We start from the raw sequence: 19,982 nt of genomic DNA on the forward strand, positions 1-19,982 counted from the left end.
GATGAAAGCTACCACCCAATGACATCATTGTTTTGAGCGCTGGCACCCCGCCATGTGCCCTGCTATGTGTCCTCTTGTCGAAGCTCAGTCTCAGCAAAAGTTGATTGATTTATGTAAATTAGAAAATAGATACAGTACAGGAGAGTACAGTATAATATTTGAGGGATTTATTGCTGATTACTCTAACAGTAGTACTAAATACAGTACATTTATTATCCAAAGCCATGGCTTGCCGGCTTGGCTTGGCTGGCTTGACGTGCAAGCCAAGCCAAAAGCCTGTCCAAGCCGGCACCCTTTGGCTTGGCTTGGCCCAGCTTGTGCAGGCTTGGCTTGGCCTGCTCGCTGGCTTCAAGCCGAGCCAGTCAAATCACTAATCTTGAGCCGCCACTACCGCTAGTGATGTGCGGGCCTGGCTTGGGCTCAAAGCCCGGGCTTGGGCTCGGCTTAGGAGGGCCAGGGCCTGAGACGAGGACAAGCCCGGCCCTGAGCCCTGAGAGCAGGCCAGGTCAGGCCCGGCTTGGGCTTAAGCCCTGGGCTTGTAACGTGTCGAAGGGCCTCTGGTACTGTTGGGACCCCGTAGACCCTTCATCGCTCGAGATACCTTTCTCGCTCTGTACACCCAAATAGTCTGAATCTTGCCTGCTCAAACTCGAGTATATCATACAATAGAAGCTTCATTGATGTACAAACCAACCTACATAGAGCCTACATTACTGAGTACTGGCGGTGGTGGTGGCAGGTGACTCAGTAGATAAATCCTCATAGATGTCGTCGTCGTCCTCCAATATCTCATCCCATGAGTGCTCACCACCTTCCTTCGACTCGTCACCCTCTACCAGCTCACCATCATTGGTAGTGGTGTCAACACTGTCATCTGCCGCATCCAAAAATGACTCATCTTCTTGCGCCGAACAAGGGCCATGTTTTTTGAACAGCAGGTCACGCTGGATGGCACACTTGAGGCATTGCAAGCCCTCGACAATATCACTCTTGAGATGGTTACGGCGTTTGCTGATAGTTATGCCACCCTGCGAGAAGGCACGTTCACTTGAGACCAACGTTGCCATTATAGGAAGGTAGTCCAACGCAAGCGAAGCCCACGTAGGATACCGGTATGCGTTCCGCTGTCAAGAGCAATGAGTAAAGACTTGTTTCGCATTCGAAAATTTGAGACATACCCCCCACCACTGCACATGAGAGATGCCCGGAGGGATATCTTCTCTCGTCTGAAGATAATGATGATACTCTGCATACCATGGCTTGCTTGCACTTGTACTGTCCGAACCTAGCTGTGTCTTGTCGTCATCTGACTCGTTGTCCGAGAGAACGCGCTTGCTCGTCTGCGGCTTGAGAGAGGCGCCGGGCTTGGAAGATGTGGCTGTTGCAGCTGACTGCATTGAAGCAGCGTTAAGCTTCGTGTAGCGTTCACTAAACTGCTACAAATGTAAGCAAAAATGATCTTGTCAAGCATATAAGCAACTCATGCCTTGCTCCATTAATGCTTCGGCCTCCTTCTGAAGGCCAACATACCAATGCTTCTCGAAATGAGAACCTTTGGCGTCAGGTGCGAGATCTGCGTTAGAGACACACATTAGTCATGAATGCACAAAGTGCTACCCAATGAGAATACGTACACATTGAGATGATGTAAGCCTTCGAGTCACCCGTCTTGTCGTAGTACTCCGCAATCTTGTCTGCACACGCATGCAGTGCATTGGAGAAGTGAGAGTAGCGATCCTTTGCGGCACGTGTGGACCATGCCTTGTGCAAGCCTTCGAGAGCTGGAATGGCATACTGCAGGCACAGGTGAGTTTCAGATGAAAACGCATGCTGGCGTTCATCAGCATGCTGTAGTTCAAGATGTTAGCGGCGTACAATGACCAGTGCAAATAACCTTACTGCGAGCAGCTGTGCAAACAGATCCGCACGCTCCCACTCGTCGCTTGTCAGCCGCAGCGCCTCTAGCTTGCGCCGCTTTGTTTTGTCCTTCTCATCACAGGCTATAGCTGTTACAAAGTTGTCGACATGCTATTATGAGCAATGTCAGCACAGTGAAGTACGAAGAGCCTGTCAGTCAGGCCAGACGATCATAGTACTTACATCTTGGTCTTCGATTGCTCGCAGTATCATGACATACATAGAAGACCATCGAACCTTCATGTCGAGCAGCAGCTGTCGTGGTGTCTCAGCTTTTGCCTTGATTTGAATGTGCCGATACGTCTCCTTGCGCTTTGCAGAGGAGCGCTCCTACGACAGACATAGCATGAGTACCAGGTAAGTAGATAACAAACAGCCACATACCTTGACAGAGATCGCACGTATGAGGCCAACCTCATCACGTGTATCACTGTCACCCACCGTAGTGGTGGGCAAGTGCTTTTTGGGATCTTGTGGGTCATAATGTGGCGCTTTGCTGTACGTGCTAAGCATAGCTTGTGTGGCAAGATTGATAACGTGCGTAATACAGCTGCAAAAGATATCGTAAGAAGCGTGGCTATGACAGTGCCCTTTGATGTACTTTATGCGACCCTCCTTTGGGTCCCAACTAGTGCCGGTTCGCCGCTTCACTAACTGTGCAAATTCTTTAAGCATGGTACCGTTGTTCTTTGCATTGTCACAGGTCACATAGCCAATCTTTAAAAGCGCTATGAGATCAGCATGCAAAGCAAACAACAGAAGGACGCACCCGGTGAGAAATACCTAGACGGTTGACTACCTTGAACAACGCTTGCCCCAATTGACAGCCATTATGGGCATTATTCAAGTGCGTGAAGCCTGCGAGGGCACTCTCCATTCCCCAATGGTCCTCGGAGATCTTCTCAATAAAATGAATTGTGACCGACGAATAGGCGTCGATGTTGTCTGCCTGCCATCCATCGGTTGTTAAGTTTATCTTCCCGGTAACCCGAGAACTCTATCAAATACTGGAGCTCAGCAAGGTTTCTAAATTAGCCTATGTAAACTCACATTCAACTTCGCTTTCAGGTTGCGCATATACTCCTTAAACATGGCGATGATCTTCTGTCGCGCAATCTTGCGTGAGGGGATTTCAACACCGTCTCGTGCCTGAGAAGCAATGTTGATCATCTTCTTGAAAGACTCGTGTTTGAGCGCAGATAAAGGCTAGCCCTGAAGTGAGCTCAGTAGCTCTTGTGAGTTAGTAGTGTTGGGCGCACCTGCCCGGTGGCAACCAGCCACTCTATGGCAGCCCGTTGGAAGACCTGATGCGTATATGCAATAACACGCTCTTTCTTCGGCATCTCTTTCAGGTGCGGGTCGAGTTGCAACTGCTTATTGCGCTCTTTCTCAGCAGTGAGCGCTACACACTCCTTCTCTCGGTCCTTCGGAAGCATTGACTTGAGCTTTTTGAGCTCGATGTGATTCCGATATTTGCCCTACAGTGGTGTTGAGATGAACAAGAATTGTAAAAATATGTCAAATCTGCACACCTCATGCTTTGACTCCATATGGCAATGAAGAGTCGACACGTCATGCACAAATGAGCTTCTGCAGCCCTCAGCATAAATATAATATATATGAGCAATGTCAAATGAACATACTTGCAGATGTTACACATGCGGCGCGTCACCAACTTTCCCTTCTCAGTCTCTTTAAACTTCGGGCCAAAGAATGGGTTGACGTCTGCTGCCTCTTTAGATCAGCGGACTGTCTCGTTGATGTCCTGGACTTGGATATTGGCAAGGAGACCATCAGGTCCAACCTCTTCTGCTATAGGACTCTTGGAGCGTGTGCGGCGTTTCTCTGCATAGGTATTTGTAACTTCTATACTCAAGGGCGAAGGACGATTACTTACTCTTTAGCTTCTTTGCTGGCTTCTTCTGAGCGGCCTTCTCACCTCCATATGTTGATTTTGCACTGTCGGAGGCATCTTCATCATCACCTTCGGAGCTTATAATGATTGTAGAACGCTTTCCTGTGTTATGGCTCAGTATATCCAGGTTTGCAGCACTGATGCTACCTATATGACCTACTTTTGTGAACTAGAACTTCGTCTTCATCACTTGTGAGCTCCTGTACATCATCTGTCTGCGTGTTTGGAGTCGGAGCTGTAACCGGGCGCACATCGTGAGAAGTAGCTTGTGCAGAGTCTTGAGTGTCGGCTGTTGGCTCAGTGTGCTGATTCTGTACCCGAGTATGTTCCGCTACTGCTTTCTGATGGCTAGTTGTGACAGGCTTCGCGCTGTTGGTCGGGTCAACGAGCTTGCTGGTGGGTTGTTGGCGGCGCTGAGGTCTGGTCGGCGCTGACACCGTATCCGCCATCTCGAGCTCAACTTGCCTGAAACGGTCGGTTGAGTCACAAACTGTCACGGCTAATTTTTATTTCTGTGTCACACAGGTACTGTACAGTATTTGATCGCCTTAAACACTTTAACAAGCCCGGGCTTCAGGGCTTGCAAGGCCAGGCTTGACTTATAAGCCCGGCCCTGAGCCTAGCAAAGCCCTTACTGACGGCCCGGCTCGGCCGGGCTTAGTAGGGCTGGGCTTGTCGGGCTTGTCGGGCTTTGAGCCCGGCCCGCACATCACTAACTACCGCACATATGGCTAATGTAGCGGCAGTCTTGTCATCCGCAGCATCACAACATCGCTGGACGACTGTACGGCGGTATCAGCTCTGCACGCAACATATAAACGATCCTGGACGTACATCATTGCTAGCGAGCACCTGAGCGAGCTCGTTATCTGCGCAAACGCCTTTTTTCGAGCGTGAACGCCAAGTCATCGCTCATCGTGGTGAGCTTTCAGGTGTTTGCCTTAAAAAATGCGGCCTTCAAGCCTCCGGTTCACTGCCACCCGCCTTTCAGTAGCTCGCGGACTCCCGTCCGACCCCCTCAGCGCTCCACCCGATCGCTCAGCGAGCACTGGCGCCGATGTAATTTCTTATTGTCGGTCTGCGCCTGCAAAGCAGAGAAGCCTGTGAAGCAGCTGGTTGCTCGAAAGTAGGCGATGCACATACGCGCTGATAACACTCACACGATGAGGGCTCATACTTGATGAACCCTGTTCGATCCTGAGACGTGGGCCGTCAATATTCTTGACATACTTCGGTCGGCAGCCGTCGCACCACGCGTAGGTAAAAGGTGAAATGCACCAGTGCGAATTTGCGACCAAATGAAGCGTGTGAAGGGTACAGGCTTGAGCGAACGTCGGGAGTGCATGTATGCTGGATCTATCTTCTGTGTCGGTCGTGCGCCCCGAACCGTTCGTCCAGAAGTACGAACTCGCCACCACACTTTTCGTCTCCGTTCCCGACGAGTGAGACACGCTCGTAATCCAACTTTCGTCCGCAGCCCTACGACCAGTCAGCAAATCAATTAAAGCGGATAGGCAGGTACAGGTGAGACGCACCAAGCGGAGCGTTCGCCCCGGTCAAAATTAGTGCGGCCTTGCCCGGCAGCACACCTACAACAGTCAACTACTTCCGCGATTTACAATCGAAAGACAGAGCGATCAACGTCTCTGTAATCTTGTACTACTGGCTCCAGATATACTTGGGTTTGCTTGGCGCAAGTAGCATAGATGGCGTCTTGGAACTACCGTCGAAGAAAAGCGTGCGATGGACAAGTTGAAAGTGCTCTAGGTGACCGAAGGAACTTCAAGCTTATATTGCATGCTACTGTCTCCGAGGATACCTTCTGTCATAAGAACGTGAATGAACGGTTTTCCAACCAGGCCAATTTGTACTTACTCAGGATGCCTCCAGCCTGCCGGTGAGCGGCTGAAGCTGGCACAGCTTGGTGTCGAGGAAAGCGAAACACGCGAGGACGCATACCTTCGACTGTGTCGTCTTCGTCAAATCGCTAAATATCGTGTATAATTTTCTCTGGAGGTAATAATATGTTGCGAATCTAGCGCACGAAAGCTGCCAAACGCGTACGTGACGGCGTTGGTAACGACGTGTGTGACATTGGGTGACAGACGCGACCGTGATAAAATATGTCACATCACGCATGTCTCTGCTCTTTCACGTCCATCCACGAGTCCACCTCTCCTTTGCACCACATGGGAGGAACACATAGGACATCCCATGTTCAACTGCCTCAAGCCCTGTTAACCACGGAGTGATGCGCAGAATCCGACATGGAGGCAGTCTCTTGCTCGCCAAGGGAGCGTCATTGAGCCGGAGCCCAGGTGCGCATCCATACTTACTCCTAACCCACTGCTGTCTGAGAGCCCCGCCAAACGACGCCCGGACGCGTCGCCTTCATGCGCGTCCTGACGTTCTACTGCCCGGTGCTCGAAACCACCACACCCCAGGCCCACTGTTCAAGAAGCCCGTCGGTGCTCGTGCATGCTCGACCTTCGTCCAGGCGTTCGGACAGGAGCTCATGGACTTCGACGTTTTCAAACGATCAAAGAGCGATGCGCCCCCCATCGGACTACAGCCAAGCTATCTCTCCCTTTCCGCGCCCCAGCCGCCCTGAAACTGCTACTCCCTTGAAGTACCGCGTTTCAAGATGCTGGCTTGCAGGCACGACGGTCCTGCACCTACGACGTCACTGACTTTGCACGCTTTTGCAGACGCCAGGGGCGCGCCCGTCCAACCTACACCTCTTGAGCTGCTCCATCGTTCTGGCTCTAACGCGTGGACTGTATGTAGAAATACCTTTTCTTTTTTTTCGTTTCGTTTCTTCTCTTTTCGTTCGCGCCTAGGTCGATGGAGTCTACACTTTGATGGATCCAGAACTTTGATGGATCCAGAAGGGTTCGCCGTCGATATTTGCGCCAACTATTGTACACGCGGGAAACGAACCTTCTCATCTTGGAGCATCCTCACCCCCGTCTACGACTTACAGCACGTCAAGCTTGGCGGCATATAATCTTACCGTAGTGTCTCCGTGTTAATACGTACACACCGAAATACCAACGTTTTTCACACTACGAAGACGGTGTTCTCTCTCATCCCGTGCCATCTCATACCTCCATGAAATAACACTATTATACATCAAAAATCTCTCTGGCCTCCGTCGATCACCAGCCGTGCCTCTCGCGAATCCAAGAAAGCGACAACGTGCTCAGAAAGCAGGAATGACCAGTAATACGGTCGACAATACCCTGCAACGCCGCTCGATAGACCAACGGCGAGGCCACTGCGCAAAGACTACGGTACATCGACAGCGAAAAGGGCGGGTGCGAAAGCGAAAAGAGCGTGCGCGAAACCAAGCCGACAAAAAGCGTGGACGGGAACCAATGCCCGGCTACGCGACAAAGTAGCCCAGGCGGGTAGCGATGGACAGGAAAAAAAAGGACAGAGCCCGCGTCCAGCCCGAGAATCTTGTCCCAAGCCGTCGACGCGCCTCACTGCGACCTCGGTACGAACGCCAATTTACACTCCTTCGCAGCGGGGAACAGCACCTGCCACATTTCCGTCAGCACCTTCATCCCTCAAAACCCCACCGGGCATGAAAAGTACACTTACAAACGCGTCGCGCATGCTCATCGTCCGCTCGTTCGTCTCCCGCACGTCCGCCCGCACCTCGCAGTTGCGCACCACGACGGCGACGACGATGCGCGCCACCAGCTGCGCGAGGTTCTGCCCGCCGCACAGGCGCGTGCCGACGCCGAACGGCATGAAATACTGATGCATCCTGCCGTCCACACGCATCAGCTTTTCCCGTCCTCCATCCGCGGAAACACGGCAAGAACGCACCTCGCGAGCCGCTCCTCCTCGCCCTCGCGCTCCGCGCGCGTGTCCATGAGCCAGCGCTCCGGCAGGAACGTCTCCGCGCTCGGGAAGACGTCCTCGGCCCGGTGCATGCTCCACGCCTGCGTCGCGACGATCGTGCCCGGCGGCAGCGCGTAGCCCATCATGTCGAACTCTTCGTGGCGCGCGGTAGACAGGATGGGCGACACAGAGCGCGACGGCGACGTGTTCCGCGAGCCTGCGCGCGAGTTGGGCTTCGAGCTGGGTTTCGTGAGGTGAGAGGGCCGCGAAGGTGACGAAGGAGAGGGTACAACGCGCTCGAGCAACGACGGCGCAGCACCGTACAGGCGAAGTGCTGTAGACTGTATGAGCATTGTGTACATCGGCTCAGGCTATGGAAGCTTACATTCTTTGATGAAAGCGTTCAGGTATTCGCATTTGTTGAAAACGCTTGCGTCGGGAATGACGCGCGGATCGGGCATAATCTCGTCGATCTCAGCCTGCAGACGCTGCATGACGTCTCGCCGCCGGCTGAGTTCCCAGAACATATACGAGAGCGACGTTGACGAGGTGTCGACCCCAGCAATCCTGCGTACAATACCGTCAGCCAAGTACTAGAAGCATCGCCGATGGAACACACAAATGGCCCATCGCCTCGCTGACAATGTCCCGGTCGATAGCGACGACGTCCTTGTGGTCCTTGTCGCCGGCAGGCGCCTTGGTCACGAGCAGGCGCTGGATGAGCGGCATCTTATGCTCGTCGCCGACATGAGATTCGCTTCCGTTGGGGTATCCGAGTGCCGAGAGGTCGCTCTTCTCCATGTGGTCGAGGGCGGAGGAGACTGAGGTCGGGAAGCACGGGCTGACCGGCGTGGTGAGCGACGCCGCCTGCGTATTGGCCCGCGTCTCGTACAGACGAGAGCCCACAAACTATACCTACGATGAGTGGCGCATCAAAGCAAGCAAGTGGGAGCACGTACCTCGGCTATGATGCTGTCCGAGTTGCATACTTCTCTGAACCTCGCGTTCGGGATCTTTGATACAAGTTTCCAGGCCCAGGTCGGAACAGCGCTTCTCTGGGAAAAGAGACGTTATGTAAGACTTGATGCGTCGGTCAGACGCGGATATAACGCACCATGATACCGCGCTTTGGAAAATCGTAAACTGCAATGCCGAGAGGGTCGCGAGTACCCTTGTTCCAGTTATCAAGCGAGCCTGTGCGTGTGCCAAAGACAGCACAGGCAACGACGTCAATCATAAGGTGTCGGAAGAGATCGAGGACATCGACCGATGACGGGCGGGTCGAGAGGATCTAATATGCTCATGAGCATATTAGGACGGATGCACTGAAAAGGGAACTCACGTCGGTAAGCTTGAGGGCGAGATCGTGCAACTCTGGCTGGAAGAGCGAGAGGTTGGCGGGCGTGTAGTGGGGCGCGTAGCTCTTCTTGCGTATCGCGTGTTCGGCATGAGGGAGGGTCGTCATCGCATGGTCATTGTTGTTTCTGCCCTGGTATCAGCACATGTCCGTGCCCTCGTAAGAGAAAAGAGGGACAGACGTGATAATACTCTTGTAGTACGCGCTCTTGTCGAACTTATGGACGCAATAGACGCTGCGCATCGTACCAGCGTCGCAAAATGCGATCTTGTTCGGGCCGATGCGGACAATAGGACCGTAGGTATCGAAGAGATCCTGTACGGTGCGACATTGGCGCATGCGTACGACGTGGGTGGTGATCCAAAAGCCGGAGACTGCAGCATACCAGGGGCCAGGGATGGAGGCGAGGGGGCTAAGGAAGAGGCGGTAGAAGGCAAGAGAGAGGACGTATGTGGCGAAGAGGGATAGAGCCATCAGGGCAGGTCTCGCGGGGAAAACGGCGCGAAGGGAGGTGGTGGCAAGGTCGCACGCAGACGGGTTGAAGTTGGTCGCGTTCATGGATGCGGTTGCCTGTGCAGTAAGGAGAGTGAGTGGTTGGGTCGGGTACATGGTGAAATTGTATTGGTCGGAAGGATTGTGGGCGGCGCCGACCGCGTGCACAGGCGTGAGGTGCAGGAGCTAGGTGGTGAGAGGAGGAAAGAGACCAGGGGTGCGCTTGAGTCGAGCGTCGTTGAGTATCGTTCGATTTTATGGTCTAGTCGTCGCCGACTTCCATATTGACTTGGTAGCGCGAAGACGGTAACAATTAGGGGACTCGAAGCTTCGGCGTGCCGCCTCCAGTCAACTTGCCTGCCGAATGTAGTAGCTACATTCCCCGTTTCGCGAGAGTCTTCGCGGCGCGTGTGTCCGGCGGAGACACGCGTGATATTTCTGTGGCGTGGCGCGTGTCACCACCCTTGGTAAGCACTCTCCTGGATGCGTCGGGTCTATCCCGCGCCTGTCGATGTCGCCTTGACAGCGGCTCTCGGGCGGAAGACAGGTTTCCAAACTCTGTCAAGGACGATCGCTTGCGCACCCGGACATACCCTATCGGTCAACGTTCGACGATGCCACGTCATGTACCGCATCTGCAAAACGCTTCGATACCTGGCAACAGCCTCAGCAGCTGCCACCAGGCACTGCACATGCCTAGGGATGCTCCGCCACAGACGTTCTCGACCGACCATGATGCGACCGCGCGCATGTAGCGGCCATAGCCCCGCAATATGACGTACGCGTCGCCCAATCGCCGTTGCTCCACGGGCCTGACGAAGTAACTCGCTCTCCACCGCACAGGCGTTGCAGTGCCTGGGACGCGCCACACCTCGCGTCTTGCGCATTTTTTTGTTCCTGCTCGCCTGGATTAATTGCGGTGCCTGTACTGCGGCTTGACGTCTACTAGCCGCTCTGCTCGCGCGCACATATGAACGATCTGCGGTGTTTTACTTCAATAGCTGTCATAACAGTTTCAGAGTCGTCCAAACTGGAACGACATACCCAAAGTGGGTTCGTATACTGATAGCCGGCGCATACTTGGGATGCGCCAACGCAAAGTATTCCACGCCCTGAGCGTGTACATGAATATAGCTGTACAGGCAGTAACAGCACGTTCACTCACCTGAGCTTGTCATCTGACCCGTCGCTTCCGCACTCGCCGCCGTCTACTGATGTTTCCAGCGGCCCGATGGAAATCGGAGGGTGCGCTCGATGAGATGTCCGCGCGGCAGGACCTGCAGTGTTTCTATGTCATTTGCGCGCCCGCACCACACGGACATCACTCGTACCGTCGTCTGCAAAATTCGTCCCTCGTACCACAACATAAATGCGCACGCGTCTACAGGAGGCGAGACACGTCAGCACGCGCGCATAGCCATACGCATCCATGCAACACATACACCTCGACCGCGTCGCCACGCTCTCAAATCGCTCCGATGTCCCGTCTTGCTCCTCCAACGACTCGGAGAGCACCCGGCCTCAGCTTGTTGCTCATAGGCGCGTGGTTTATTCGCAGGAAGCGCTCCGGGGAGAGTTCTGGCTCTCATGCACCATTACGTTGTCAGCCGTTGCGCGTCCGAGGTCCGAGAAGCTGCTCTCTGTCGGACCTCATAGCCGTATGGCGGGTCAGGGATCTGCTGATGTTGGCGCTCGCGAATTAAAATGGCGCGCGTCCGCTTGGTAATATGCAGAGATTATGCGCGAAAAAACTGGATTCGGACTGATGCAGGCTAAAGCCTGGAGAAGGAGAAGGAGACATAAAGGCGAGATATTTGAGAACAACAGTAAAAACGATTTATAGACAACACAGGGTGGTAAGCGCAGTTTTTTCTTGAGAAAACTCAGGCAAAAGCGACTAAACAAGGCCCAGTTATTCCTCGATTCTACGCCGATGCAAACTGAGGAGAAACTGGTGCAAAACCAGCCAAAATGGTCTAAAACACGGTAAAACTGGCGGAAAACTGAGTTTTGCCTTCGGTTTTTTTAGGTGAAAACCGGAGAAAGTTGGGGCTTTGTTCAATCAGTTTTTGGCCAATTTTACGCCGGAAAAAAGCGCGCTTACCACCCAGTGCAACGGTCCGTTGTCCCGTACGCTGACAATGGACGTCGTCTGTAATTCCGACACGGGGAATCGAACTCCGGGCTATCGCGTGAGAGGCAATAATGTTAGCCACTACACCATATCGGATATATTTGATGAAAACAACTTAGCCAATAGCACACAATGAATAGCAGTTCGCCATGCTTCATTTTTTAAGCTGGGCAACGCACAAACGGACGATAGATGCAAAGACGGCTATCATATCGAACTATCATAGAGCGTCCGAGTGCCCTTGGCTACAACAAGCAACCATATGGGCAAGTTCAGAGGCCCTGGAATCATAGCCTGAACTGTTGGTTGCGTCGTTACAATGTGTTCATATCAGGATCGTTGCCAGCATGTCCAAGAACTGCTGATGCTCGTTGGCCGAGCCTACTCCCGAAATTGCACTTTGTACGCAATTTCTGACCTTTGTTATCATCAGCTAGTATGTATCAGCCTTGTCAGATTGCCACACTGGTGCCATGGGTAGAATGGGCTCGCTCTTATGTTCGGCTTAGCGGGACGTCCTTATCCCCCTCCCCCCTTTGCAGTCATCTTGGCAATGATACCTCCTCCACAAACAATGTCAACTGTTGCGTATAATCCTTCGGAAGTGTCTAGCAATCTAGGATCGGACATCTACAACGCGAATGTGTTTGCTGGGCTTATTGGAACGTATGTATTGCGATCTCTTGTGACCATTGTGCTTGAAATGCTTTTCTTCGGTGCGTGTTCTATCTGTGTGCTTATGCCTTGCTGAACAACAGCAGGCATGTACACGATGCTCGTGGTCTTCTGGGCCGTGATGTTCATGTAAGTCGCAGCATAGCATGAATCTAGTGCCATGCTAATCAGCGCATTCCAGCCGGTCGTCTCTGCCTCTCACGTAGAAGAGATCTGTGTTACTTGCAATCTGCATCACCATGTACATGGCGGCAGCGGCGCACCTTGGCATTACACTCTTTTGTCTCTCTCTAAACGATAGCCGATTGCATAAGCTTCAGGCACAGACGTTCCTGTGCCTCAGCGATGTTGGTGAGCTCAGCCAAGAGCTTAACAGCCAGGGTGGGTCAGCCCTGGAACTTTGTTCTACTGCAGAGATTCCAGACAGCTCCTGGCACTCTGCTCTCATGGAAGTGAGCTAGGAACTATTCGCGCTGCTGTCCACCAACGTAAGCTATCCTTTCCGAGTCTGCTGATATTTGCAGAAAGTTGCTCAATGTCCACCTGCTGGGCAGATAGCGCTAAGCGACCTGGTGGTACTCTGGAGAGCCTGGGTGCTCTGGCCCTGTCGAACCATTTTACAGACCATGTCTGTGATTTTAATTTTCGCTACGATCTGTAGGCAGATTTATTTTGCTGCAAGGCAACGGCACTGACAACCGTGGTGTTAGCTATGCTCATTTAGGGCACGTCTCTCAATAGCAACTTTGAGGATGTCGTCTCCTCCGGTGCAATCATAACGTCATGGCTGACCAATTTCTTGGCAACGGGATTGGTAGCTTGCATGACATGGTAAGTGCTTCGAAGTTACGCCCAGTTTGGTCTGAAGTGAACGCAACGGCGGCGTGCAAACAGGCAGCATCGGCAAGAGATCGTGCGCCACCTCCGAGCCAGCCTTTGCACACGCGCAGAAACTATCCTCTTTCTTCTTATAGGGTCTGGAGTGCTCCACACTGCCCTCTGGGTGAGCATGCCTTTCGCACACCCAGTGCCCCATCCGCTTACGCTGTGGCGCTGTTACACTGAGCTCACCACTCTAGATAGACCTTCCTCATGGCGGACACTGTTGTCATCCTCAAAGGGCTCGGTGCCGGATTCACAACTGGCGCCGCAAACTTCAAGAGTGGAACACAGGCCCTCAAGTCGAGTTTCCTCATTGACCTCGTGGTACGTCCTCGCCTGGGCGTCTATCTTCCGTCGCGATCTCACAGGAGCCTCCGCTAGGGCATGTACCCCACAGCGGTGATGATGATGTTGGAGATGTCAAACCACTATGCGCAGCGCACGCTGTGCATGGATGACATGCCTACACTCTTGCCTCTGTCTGTGCCTTCCAATCTGGCGTGAGCGGGGCCCGATTGAATGTCCGATATAGTATTACTTGCTGTAGCGGCGACATTGGCGAAAACTGCGCCGCAGTGCACTGTGCACCGCATCTATGTTTAACATGCTCCAGCTCACAGGGAAATGGCCTTCCTCGAAGCACAAGTATACCATAAGAATGAATCTACGGTGCGCGCGTCGTGCAACTGCTGCTTAGCGTAAGATCGAGTCGTAATAAAATGTATACGTGGTGCATCTGGAGACCATGTCCATTGTGCTGTTAGCATTCCCAACCTACGCTCCTGCAATAGCTTCAACAGAACTCTTAGTGTCGAGGTCAGTAAAGACGGTCTTCAGAACTTGCTATAATCGAGGCTGGTTCCGATACTAGTGGCTGGCACATATTGCTATGTAGAGGATCACGAGATGCAGTGCCTCAGTTCACCCGACCATGGTGGCTTTAAACAGTAGTACGCAGATACGTAGTCGCTTTCAGGTGCGAAAAGAAGGAGTCAGAGGGGCAAACGCAACGTTTCAGACAGACAAAATGCCGCAGTTGAAGATCTGGAGAAAGCGCCAGCCTCCGAGAGAGGCAATTTGGTCAAAGAAAGCAGACAGCGAGGGTTCTTTCCAGGTGGCCGCTCAAGGGTCGGTCAGGGTGAAAGATGGAAGGGGAATGGGAAATGGCTCTACGGATCCATGTGCGTTGAACGGCGGCCGCGCCCTCCAGCATCTGCGCCCTCTTGCACCGTAAACCAATCTAGTCTGCATGTCAGGCAAAGAGAATTCAATGGTGGAGAAGCCCCTGAAGAGGGCCATCCAGCATTCCTAGCGACTCAAACTTGGTGCAGATAGTGGCAGGTTTATCAAGTTGTTGGTTGGTAACCAGCATCTGTCTGAGTGCCTGGTGCTTGCTGGATCACTGATATGGCTCTTTGACAGCTTTGATGTGCTTGAACTCAGTGATAGACAAGCAGAGTCTGTTCAGTGCTCCAAACAGCTGGATCAATTGTTGATAGTGGACAAGGGACTGCTAGTGCAGTAGAGAGAAGCCTTTGGGTCATACACCTTGCTTTTCAAATATGACCCATTCAGCATGGAACCGACTGAGGGCGCTATCAAGCTCCACCAGTGTGTTTTCCGTGATGACGTCCCATTGCGCTAGGTAGCAAAACTCCAGAAAGGCGCTGAAAGTTCGCACCATCTGTGACAGAACATGCCCTGCAATTGCTGAGAGATAGATCTGTAAACAGTAATATTACGATCAGGTCACTGGTCATGGTACGTGCCTGGACGCGCTCACCTTCATTAACACCTTTGAATCGTCACCGGTCTATTGTTTGAACCCATGTCCTTATGAAAAACATCGTGAGCCAGGAAAGCTGGGAGCGGACGCAATACTGCGTACAGCCTGTGAGTGTGCACATGTAGAACTTGAACTTATATGTGCTCACCGATGATCAATGTCCACCATGATCTCTGCCACGCCTGCTTTGCCATGCTCCTCAATAAGGTATAGCTCAACCCAAGTGACCAGGTGATCCTTGAATGTTCCCTTGATCACTTGGTGGAGTAGGTCCAGTGATAGCAGCTTGTGAATGTCTGCTCATGGAAAGCCAACCACGAACAGCTACATTGAGAGCATCAGAAAGACGCAAAGATGTGCACAAAGTCAATAGGCGTACCACAAGATTGCCCACAATGTCTTGATGTCGAACGCCTTCAGAAAGAGCTTGGTATGGTCATGCCACCATGTAACTCCACCACCATCGAGATTATGAGGTGTCGCCACACATCTAATGCCAGACCAGGCCAATAAGACTGCCATTTCCGAGATGGTATGGCAAAAACAAACCTAGGACACCATTCTTGAACTATGCAAGCAAGCAAAGCTTGCTCTGGGTAATCTGCAATATATGGGCCAAGGCCATAGACAACATTCAGCGGAACTTGCAAAAACATGGGTCATCTTGATATTGGCAATCTGCTATTATAAGGATCAGGTAAGCAGTCTACTAACAATGAGCAAACAGCCATGCTACTGACTCTTTGATATTGCAAGAAATGCGACAAGGTAGACAGCATTTTGCCGTGCTTGTCGTGTACTGTTGTGCACAATGCCAGGAGACATGTACAATGGATAGTACTCATTCTGCCCTGTGGCAACAGAGAAATACTGTTGTGCACAATGCCAGGAGACATGTACAATGGATAGTACTCATTCTGCCCTGTGGCAACAGAGAAAGTAGTTTTGTCGCTATCAAGAATAAACAGGCAGAAAATTGTGCCGTGAGTGGATGGATCTTCTGCAATGATATCCTGTCAAGTTCTGGTAGGTGAATTCTGTATGTGCAGGACAGAACATTGACACGTTCTGCTTGCTTCCATGCCCAGTTTTCTGACATGAAGTCCTTATACTCTCTTTTATTCTGCTTTCTAAAAACTTGCTTTGGCGCAAAGTCCATCTTGTGTGCAAAATCTGGGTTGCCAAGCATATTGTGCCCCAGCTTGCATGGGCAGCGAAATTATATGTTGTACTCTCGTGCCATTCAAGATGGAGTGTTGTCTTCAGGAACAGCACCATTGAACAATGCAGAGAACAACTGCCATGGTATATTCCCATCCTTGATCTCGTTGGTGGTCGCATGAAGATCATTGTGATCAGTGAATAGTGGTTTGATATCTGCTGGTAATGTGTCGGCCCATAGCTCCATGAGTTTGTCAACTTTGCCTGCAGACATTTGCATCTTTCGATAGAGGAAATTGGCCACCTCAAACTGAGTGCAACTCCCAAACAGTGTGAAGTCATCGGGGGTGCGAGATGAATGAAGAGGTGGAGGTGTACTGTTGGCTAGGAAGTTACCATCTTTATTGCAAGGACGACCTTAAAACATTCATTGGTGAGTGTACAAGTTACAGCATGGAATTTCAGCACTAACCATGGAGATAGGGGTGATATAGAGTATAGGATGTGCCGGAAAGAGACAGTGGTGTTGGCGAATAGAAACCATAGTGTTCAGTGGTATTAGAACCTTCATGAGATGACTCGCCAGTTGGACCATGTCTTGCAAGGGGGGAGGAAGAACATTGATGGCGCAGCCATGGAGGAGAAAGATTATGTGAGCTGATATGACGTGAAAGCGCAGAACATTCAGAGAAACGCTCGCGGCAATGGAGAAGAGAACAGGGAAGAATACGGGGATTGAACAATGCACGAGGCATGCTCCTAAGTTGATTACAGACTCAGTGAGGCAGTAGTGAATGAAAATAGAAAGTCGCACCAACAGTCACGATAAAGGCTGTGCTGGTGATCATAAGAGATCAAGCTAAATGTGGAGCTGAGTCAGCAGGCTTCCTCTCGCTCGAAGTGCCTGACTCACTTGCCACGTCAGCTCCCAGGCCTTAATCCTCTGTATTCTTTCCAGCCTTGTGTCACAGTCATGCCACCTTGATGGAGGAAGAACTTGCTTCAGAAGTCTGTAGAAGATACCAGCCGAATGAAGATCCATGCATCTAACAAGAACTGGAAGCTGGGAAAGCCCGACATGCCTGGTTCTTGTTTTTCCACACAAGAAGTGCAAGCTGACCATCAGGCAGAAGCCACAGGGCAGGCCGCACAAGCTCATGAGCAGGAGAAGGTGGTGGAAAATTTAGCAGCTAAGGAAGATACCCAAGCTTGTCAAGATTTACAAAATGACATCAAAGCTGATCACCCACCCATGCAGACACTTGACAAAGTCCAAAAGGGCACATCGGTTGGTTGACAGGCCAGTAGGTCAACAACAACTAAGTCCGCTCCAAAGTATCCTAAGGAGTCTAGTGAGTGCCATGGCGCGTGAATGATAAGCTTTCTGCCACTTACCTCAAGCAGCTCTCGAGAGTGATCATGACAATGAACGGCATATTGCTGAAGTCGTCAAGTCAGAAGGCTCTAGAGGTGATTCCTACAAGCAACCAGACCACAAGAATAACTTGGAGGCTGATAAAGATTGGGACATGGTTATGGACAATGAAAATGATCTTGAGGTGATACAACCAGCAAAGAAGAGGGCTGGCAAGGTGAAAAAGAGTTGCAAAGATGTTGAGGCTTTGAGAAAAGAGGGTGATCAAGCAAGTTCTCCTGCTTTGGGAACTCAGAGAATGATGACATCAAATGTTGATACGTTGGTCCATTCCTCCCTTATTAAGCTTCCACACTGACGCCACTCTTTTCTGCAGAGGTCGAACTGTCAAGAAGATCAAGAAAGCTACGATTGGTGGGCTCACCAGTGAGTGGCTTGAAACCCACACCATGTTGAAGACAAACTTCAAGGCAAAGCCCCGCTCTGCACCAAATGGCCCGTCCAATGCTGCCTCAATCTCCGAGTTGCACAATGACGATGCCAACATCTCCATCAATGAAAACGGTGGTATTGATGATGACCAGAGCAAGGAGAGAGAGCGCAGCACACTTGAGAAAATGTCATCTCGGGCAACAGCTGACCTGAGCACAGCTCGTTATGATGAGCGCGCATCTGCTGATGCAGCAAAAGTGTGTCCTTCATTACTTGTTGTCCACCCTATCAGGCTAGTGAACTCGAAACAGACAGCTCTTCTTGTCAAGATCAACATGCTATCTGCAGAACATGCTGCCAAGAAAGGCCACAAGAACTGGGCAAAAGTCAGCGCTCTCGCACCACAGATCAGTGGGCTCTTTGGTGAGATGCTCAGACCACTCATTAAGGAGCTTGCAGATACAAATGGTGCTTGGATGGCCTTCAGCGTCACTGAAGGCAAAGGACTCCTCGAGTGTGTGATGGGTGACAAGGCTAAGGAGTACACTATTGTTGAGAATGACATGTTCATGTGACTTGTAGGCCCTCCAATCCTTGCCTTTGTATATTGTTTGCAGGCTCTAACACAATCACTAGATTATGTCCTGCATTAGTACCTGGAGAAATAGGCTTGCAACCGCCACAGAAGAAGCCATCAAAGACATGCTCGAAGGCGATCTGAACCTTGATTCCAAGAAGAAAACTGCCTCATTTGTCGCATACCTTCTTGGTGATGAAGACAAGAAGGTGCTGTTCTACTACAAAACCTGGGGTGGCAGTGAACATCGATCAGTAAGATGTCAATCACTGGTTGCGGCATCAAGTTTTAAACTCAGTGTTGAGTCTAGGGCCGCTTCCGCCATCTGCTCATTCTTGCCATTTACGCCTATCATATTTCCACCATGCTCAAGCCTACTCTTAACATGGGCCATGACTTAGAACATTTGCATGGTGCACTTATCCACAGCATCCAGGCAGTGCGTGAGGCGATGGACCATGTTTGATTAATCATGTGGTAGTAACTACTACGGTGTGCGATGTATTACCTACTAGTAACCGAGCTAGCAACTGCGTAGGGCCTGTAAAGCCTGTCCGGCACCTCTCAGCATGCTATATATGGTGCTTCCATCAACTGAGCTTGAAAATAGGCTGCATATGTAATATACCGCTTAATTGAAAAGATGACTAAGCTAAAACATCATCCCAATATGGTAAAGCATCTCAAAACATATGATATGTTTTGAACATACCACATGTTAAATGTTTTTGCATCATGTCATGGAGAACACATGTACAAACAAGTTCTCCATTGGTAAGCAGCTCAGCAAAGCAGTATTTGGGCTATTATTCACAAAAAACTCGCTAGGAGCTAGCGAGTTTTTGGATATATATGGTAGCGCTCCCGGATTTGAAATAAGCGCCAGAGCGCGAGAAACCAGCTTCTACAAGCTATTACACCTACTCCCCTTCCTTCCCCCCTCATAGAATTGTCAGGGCAAGTGTTAGAATAGGTTCTAGTATACTTGTGTGGTGTATATCTTAACCCTCATGTCTTCCTGTGGTGTATACATTATAATAGGTAATAAATAAGCTTTAAAGTGAAAAAGGGCACCAGAAACAAATGGTCCTGTACCTTGTATAGAGCTTGGAAGAAAGTAGGATGGCTCTAGAAATATCTATACATGTTATGCAAGCATGGAGAAGCAATTTAGAGGCCAGGATAACATGCAGAGATGCAGGCAGGAGGTCAGAACTCTTATTGCACTCATGATAGCTTGGACACTGTTCTCAGCCTTTAGTAATGAATGTAGCTAGATACAAATGGTTGTGCGGATGCCCTAGCACTAGTAAATAATATATGCAGCTCTGTGGAGCCTTATCACACTGGGAAGGGGCTAACCTACACTCAACAACATGGGTATGCAAACAGGGCTTAAAAACACCACATATGCAGATGTACAGAAG

The 19,982-nt window shown here is 51.0% G+C and overlaps 4 protein-coding genes and 1 non-coding gene across 5 annotated transcripts; 2 read left to right on the forward strand and 3 right to left on the reverse strand.

Annotated features, from left to right (window-relative positions):
- Positions 1-710: 710 nt before the first annotated feature.
- Positions 711-2,430, reverse strand: PHACADRAFT_86707 (uncharacterized protein; the record flags this gene model as incomplete). Its single annotated transcript, XM_007392622.1, has 7 exons — positions 711-1,124; positions 1,179-1,387; positions 1,481-1,573; positions 1,635-1,848; positions 1,900-2,028; positions 2,101-2,247; positions 2,302-2,430. The coding sequence occupies 7 exons, from the start codon at positions 2,428-2,430 to the stop codon at positions 711-713; spliced, it is 1,335 nt and encodes a 444-aa protein (XP_007392684.1).
- A 4,385-nt stretch (positions 2,431-6,815) lies between these two features.
- Positions 6,816-9,789, reverse strand: PHACADRAFT_206323 (uncharacterized protein). Its single transcript, XM_007392623.1, has 9 exons — positions 9,223-9,789; positions 9,027-9,168; positions 8,799-8,975; positions 8,644-8,739; positions 8,304-8,593; positions 8,070-8,251; positions 7,670-8,018; positions 7,439-7,607; positions 6,816-7,374 (listed from the first exon to the last, which is right to left on the reverse strand). The coding sequence occupies exons 1-9, from the start codon at positions 9,648-9,650 to the stop codon at positions 7,318-7,320; spliced, it is 1,890 nt and encodes a 629-aa protein (XP_007392685.1). The 5' UTR covers positions 9,651-9,789; the 3' UTR covers positions 6,816-7,317.
- Positions 9,790-11,691: 1,902 nt separating this feature from the next.
- On the reverse strand, positions 11,692-11,763 carry PHACADRAFT_t25. Its single transcript has one exon. It is a non-coding gene; the product is annotated as a tRNA-Glu (tRNA).
- A 1,362-nt stretch (positions 11,764-13,125) lies between these two features.
- PHACADRAFT_192541 (uncharacterized protein) lies at positions 13,126-13,728 on the forward strand (the record flags this gene model as incomplete). The annotated part of the gene is made up of 3 exons (XM_007392624.1): positions 13,126-13,173; positions 13,426-13,548; positions 13,606-13,728. The coding sequence occupies 3 exons, from the start codon at positions 13,126-13,128 to the stop codon at positions 13,726-13,728; spliced, it is 294 nt and encodes a 97-aa protein (XP_007392686.1).
- A 3,521-nt stretch (positions 13,729-17,249) lies between these two features.
- On the forward strand, positions 17,250-18,553 carry PHACADRAFT_26110 (uncharacterized protein; the record flags this gene model as incomplete). The annotated part of the gene is made up of 4 exons (XM_007391261.1): positions 17,250-17,459; positions 17,496-17,523; positions 17,576-17,867; positions 17,923-18,553. The coding sequence occupies 4 exons, from the start codon at positions 17,250-17,252 to the stop codon at positions 18,551-18,553; spliced, it is 1,161 nt and encodes a 386-aa protein (XP_007391323.1).
- Between the last annotated feature and the right edge of the window lie 1,429 nt (positions 18,554-19,982).

This window comes from Phanerochaete carnosa (assembly GCF_000300595.1).
Source record: "Phanerochaete carnosa HHB-10118-sp unplaced genomic scaffold PHACAscaffold_2, whole genome shotgun sequence".
NCBI lineage: Eukaryota > Fungi > Basidiomycota > Agaricomycetes > Polyporales > Phanerochaetaceae > Phanerochaete > Phanerochaete carnosa.

Coding starts and splice junctions, on each gene's coding strand:
- PHACADRAFT_206323 (XM_007392623.1), bottom strand. CDS start 9,650: ATGTACCCGACCCAACCACTCACTCTCCTTACTGCACAGGCAACCGCA. Junction 8,594..8,643: donor CGGACAGCATCATAGCCGAG/GTACGTGCTCCC, acceptor TCGTAGGTATAG/TTTGTGGGCTCTCGTCTGTA. Junction 8,252..8,303: donor AGCGAGGCGATGGGCCATTT/GTGTGTTCCATC, acceptor TATTGTACGCAG/GATTGCTGGGGTCGACACCT.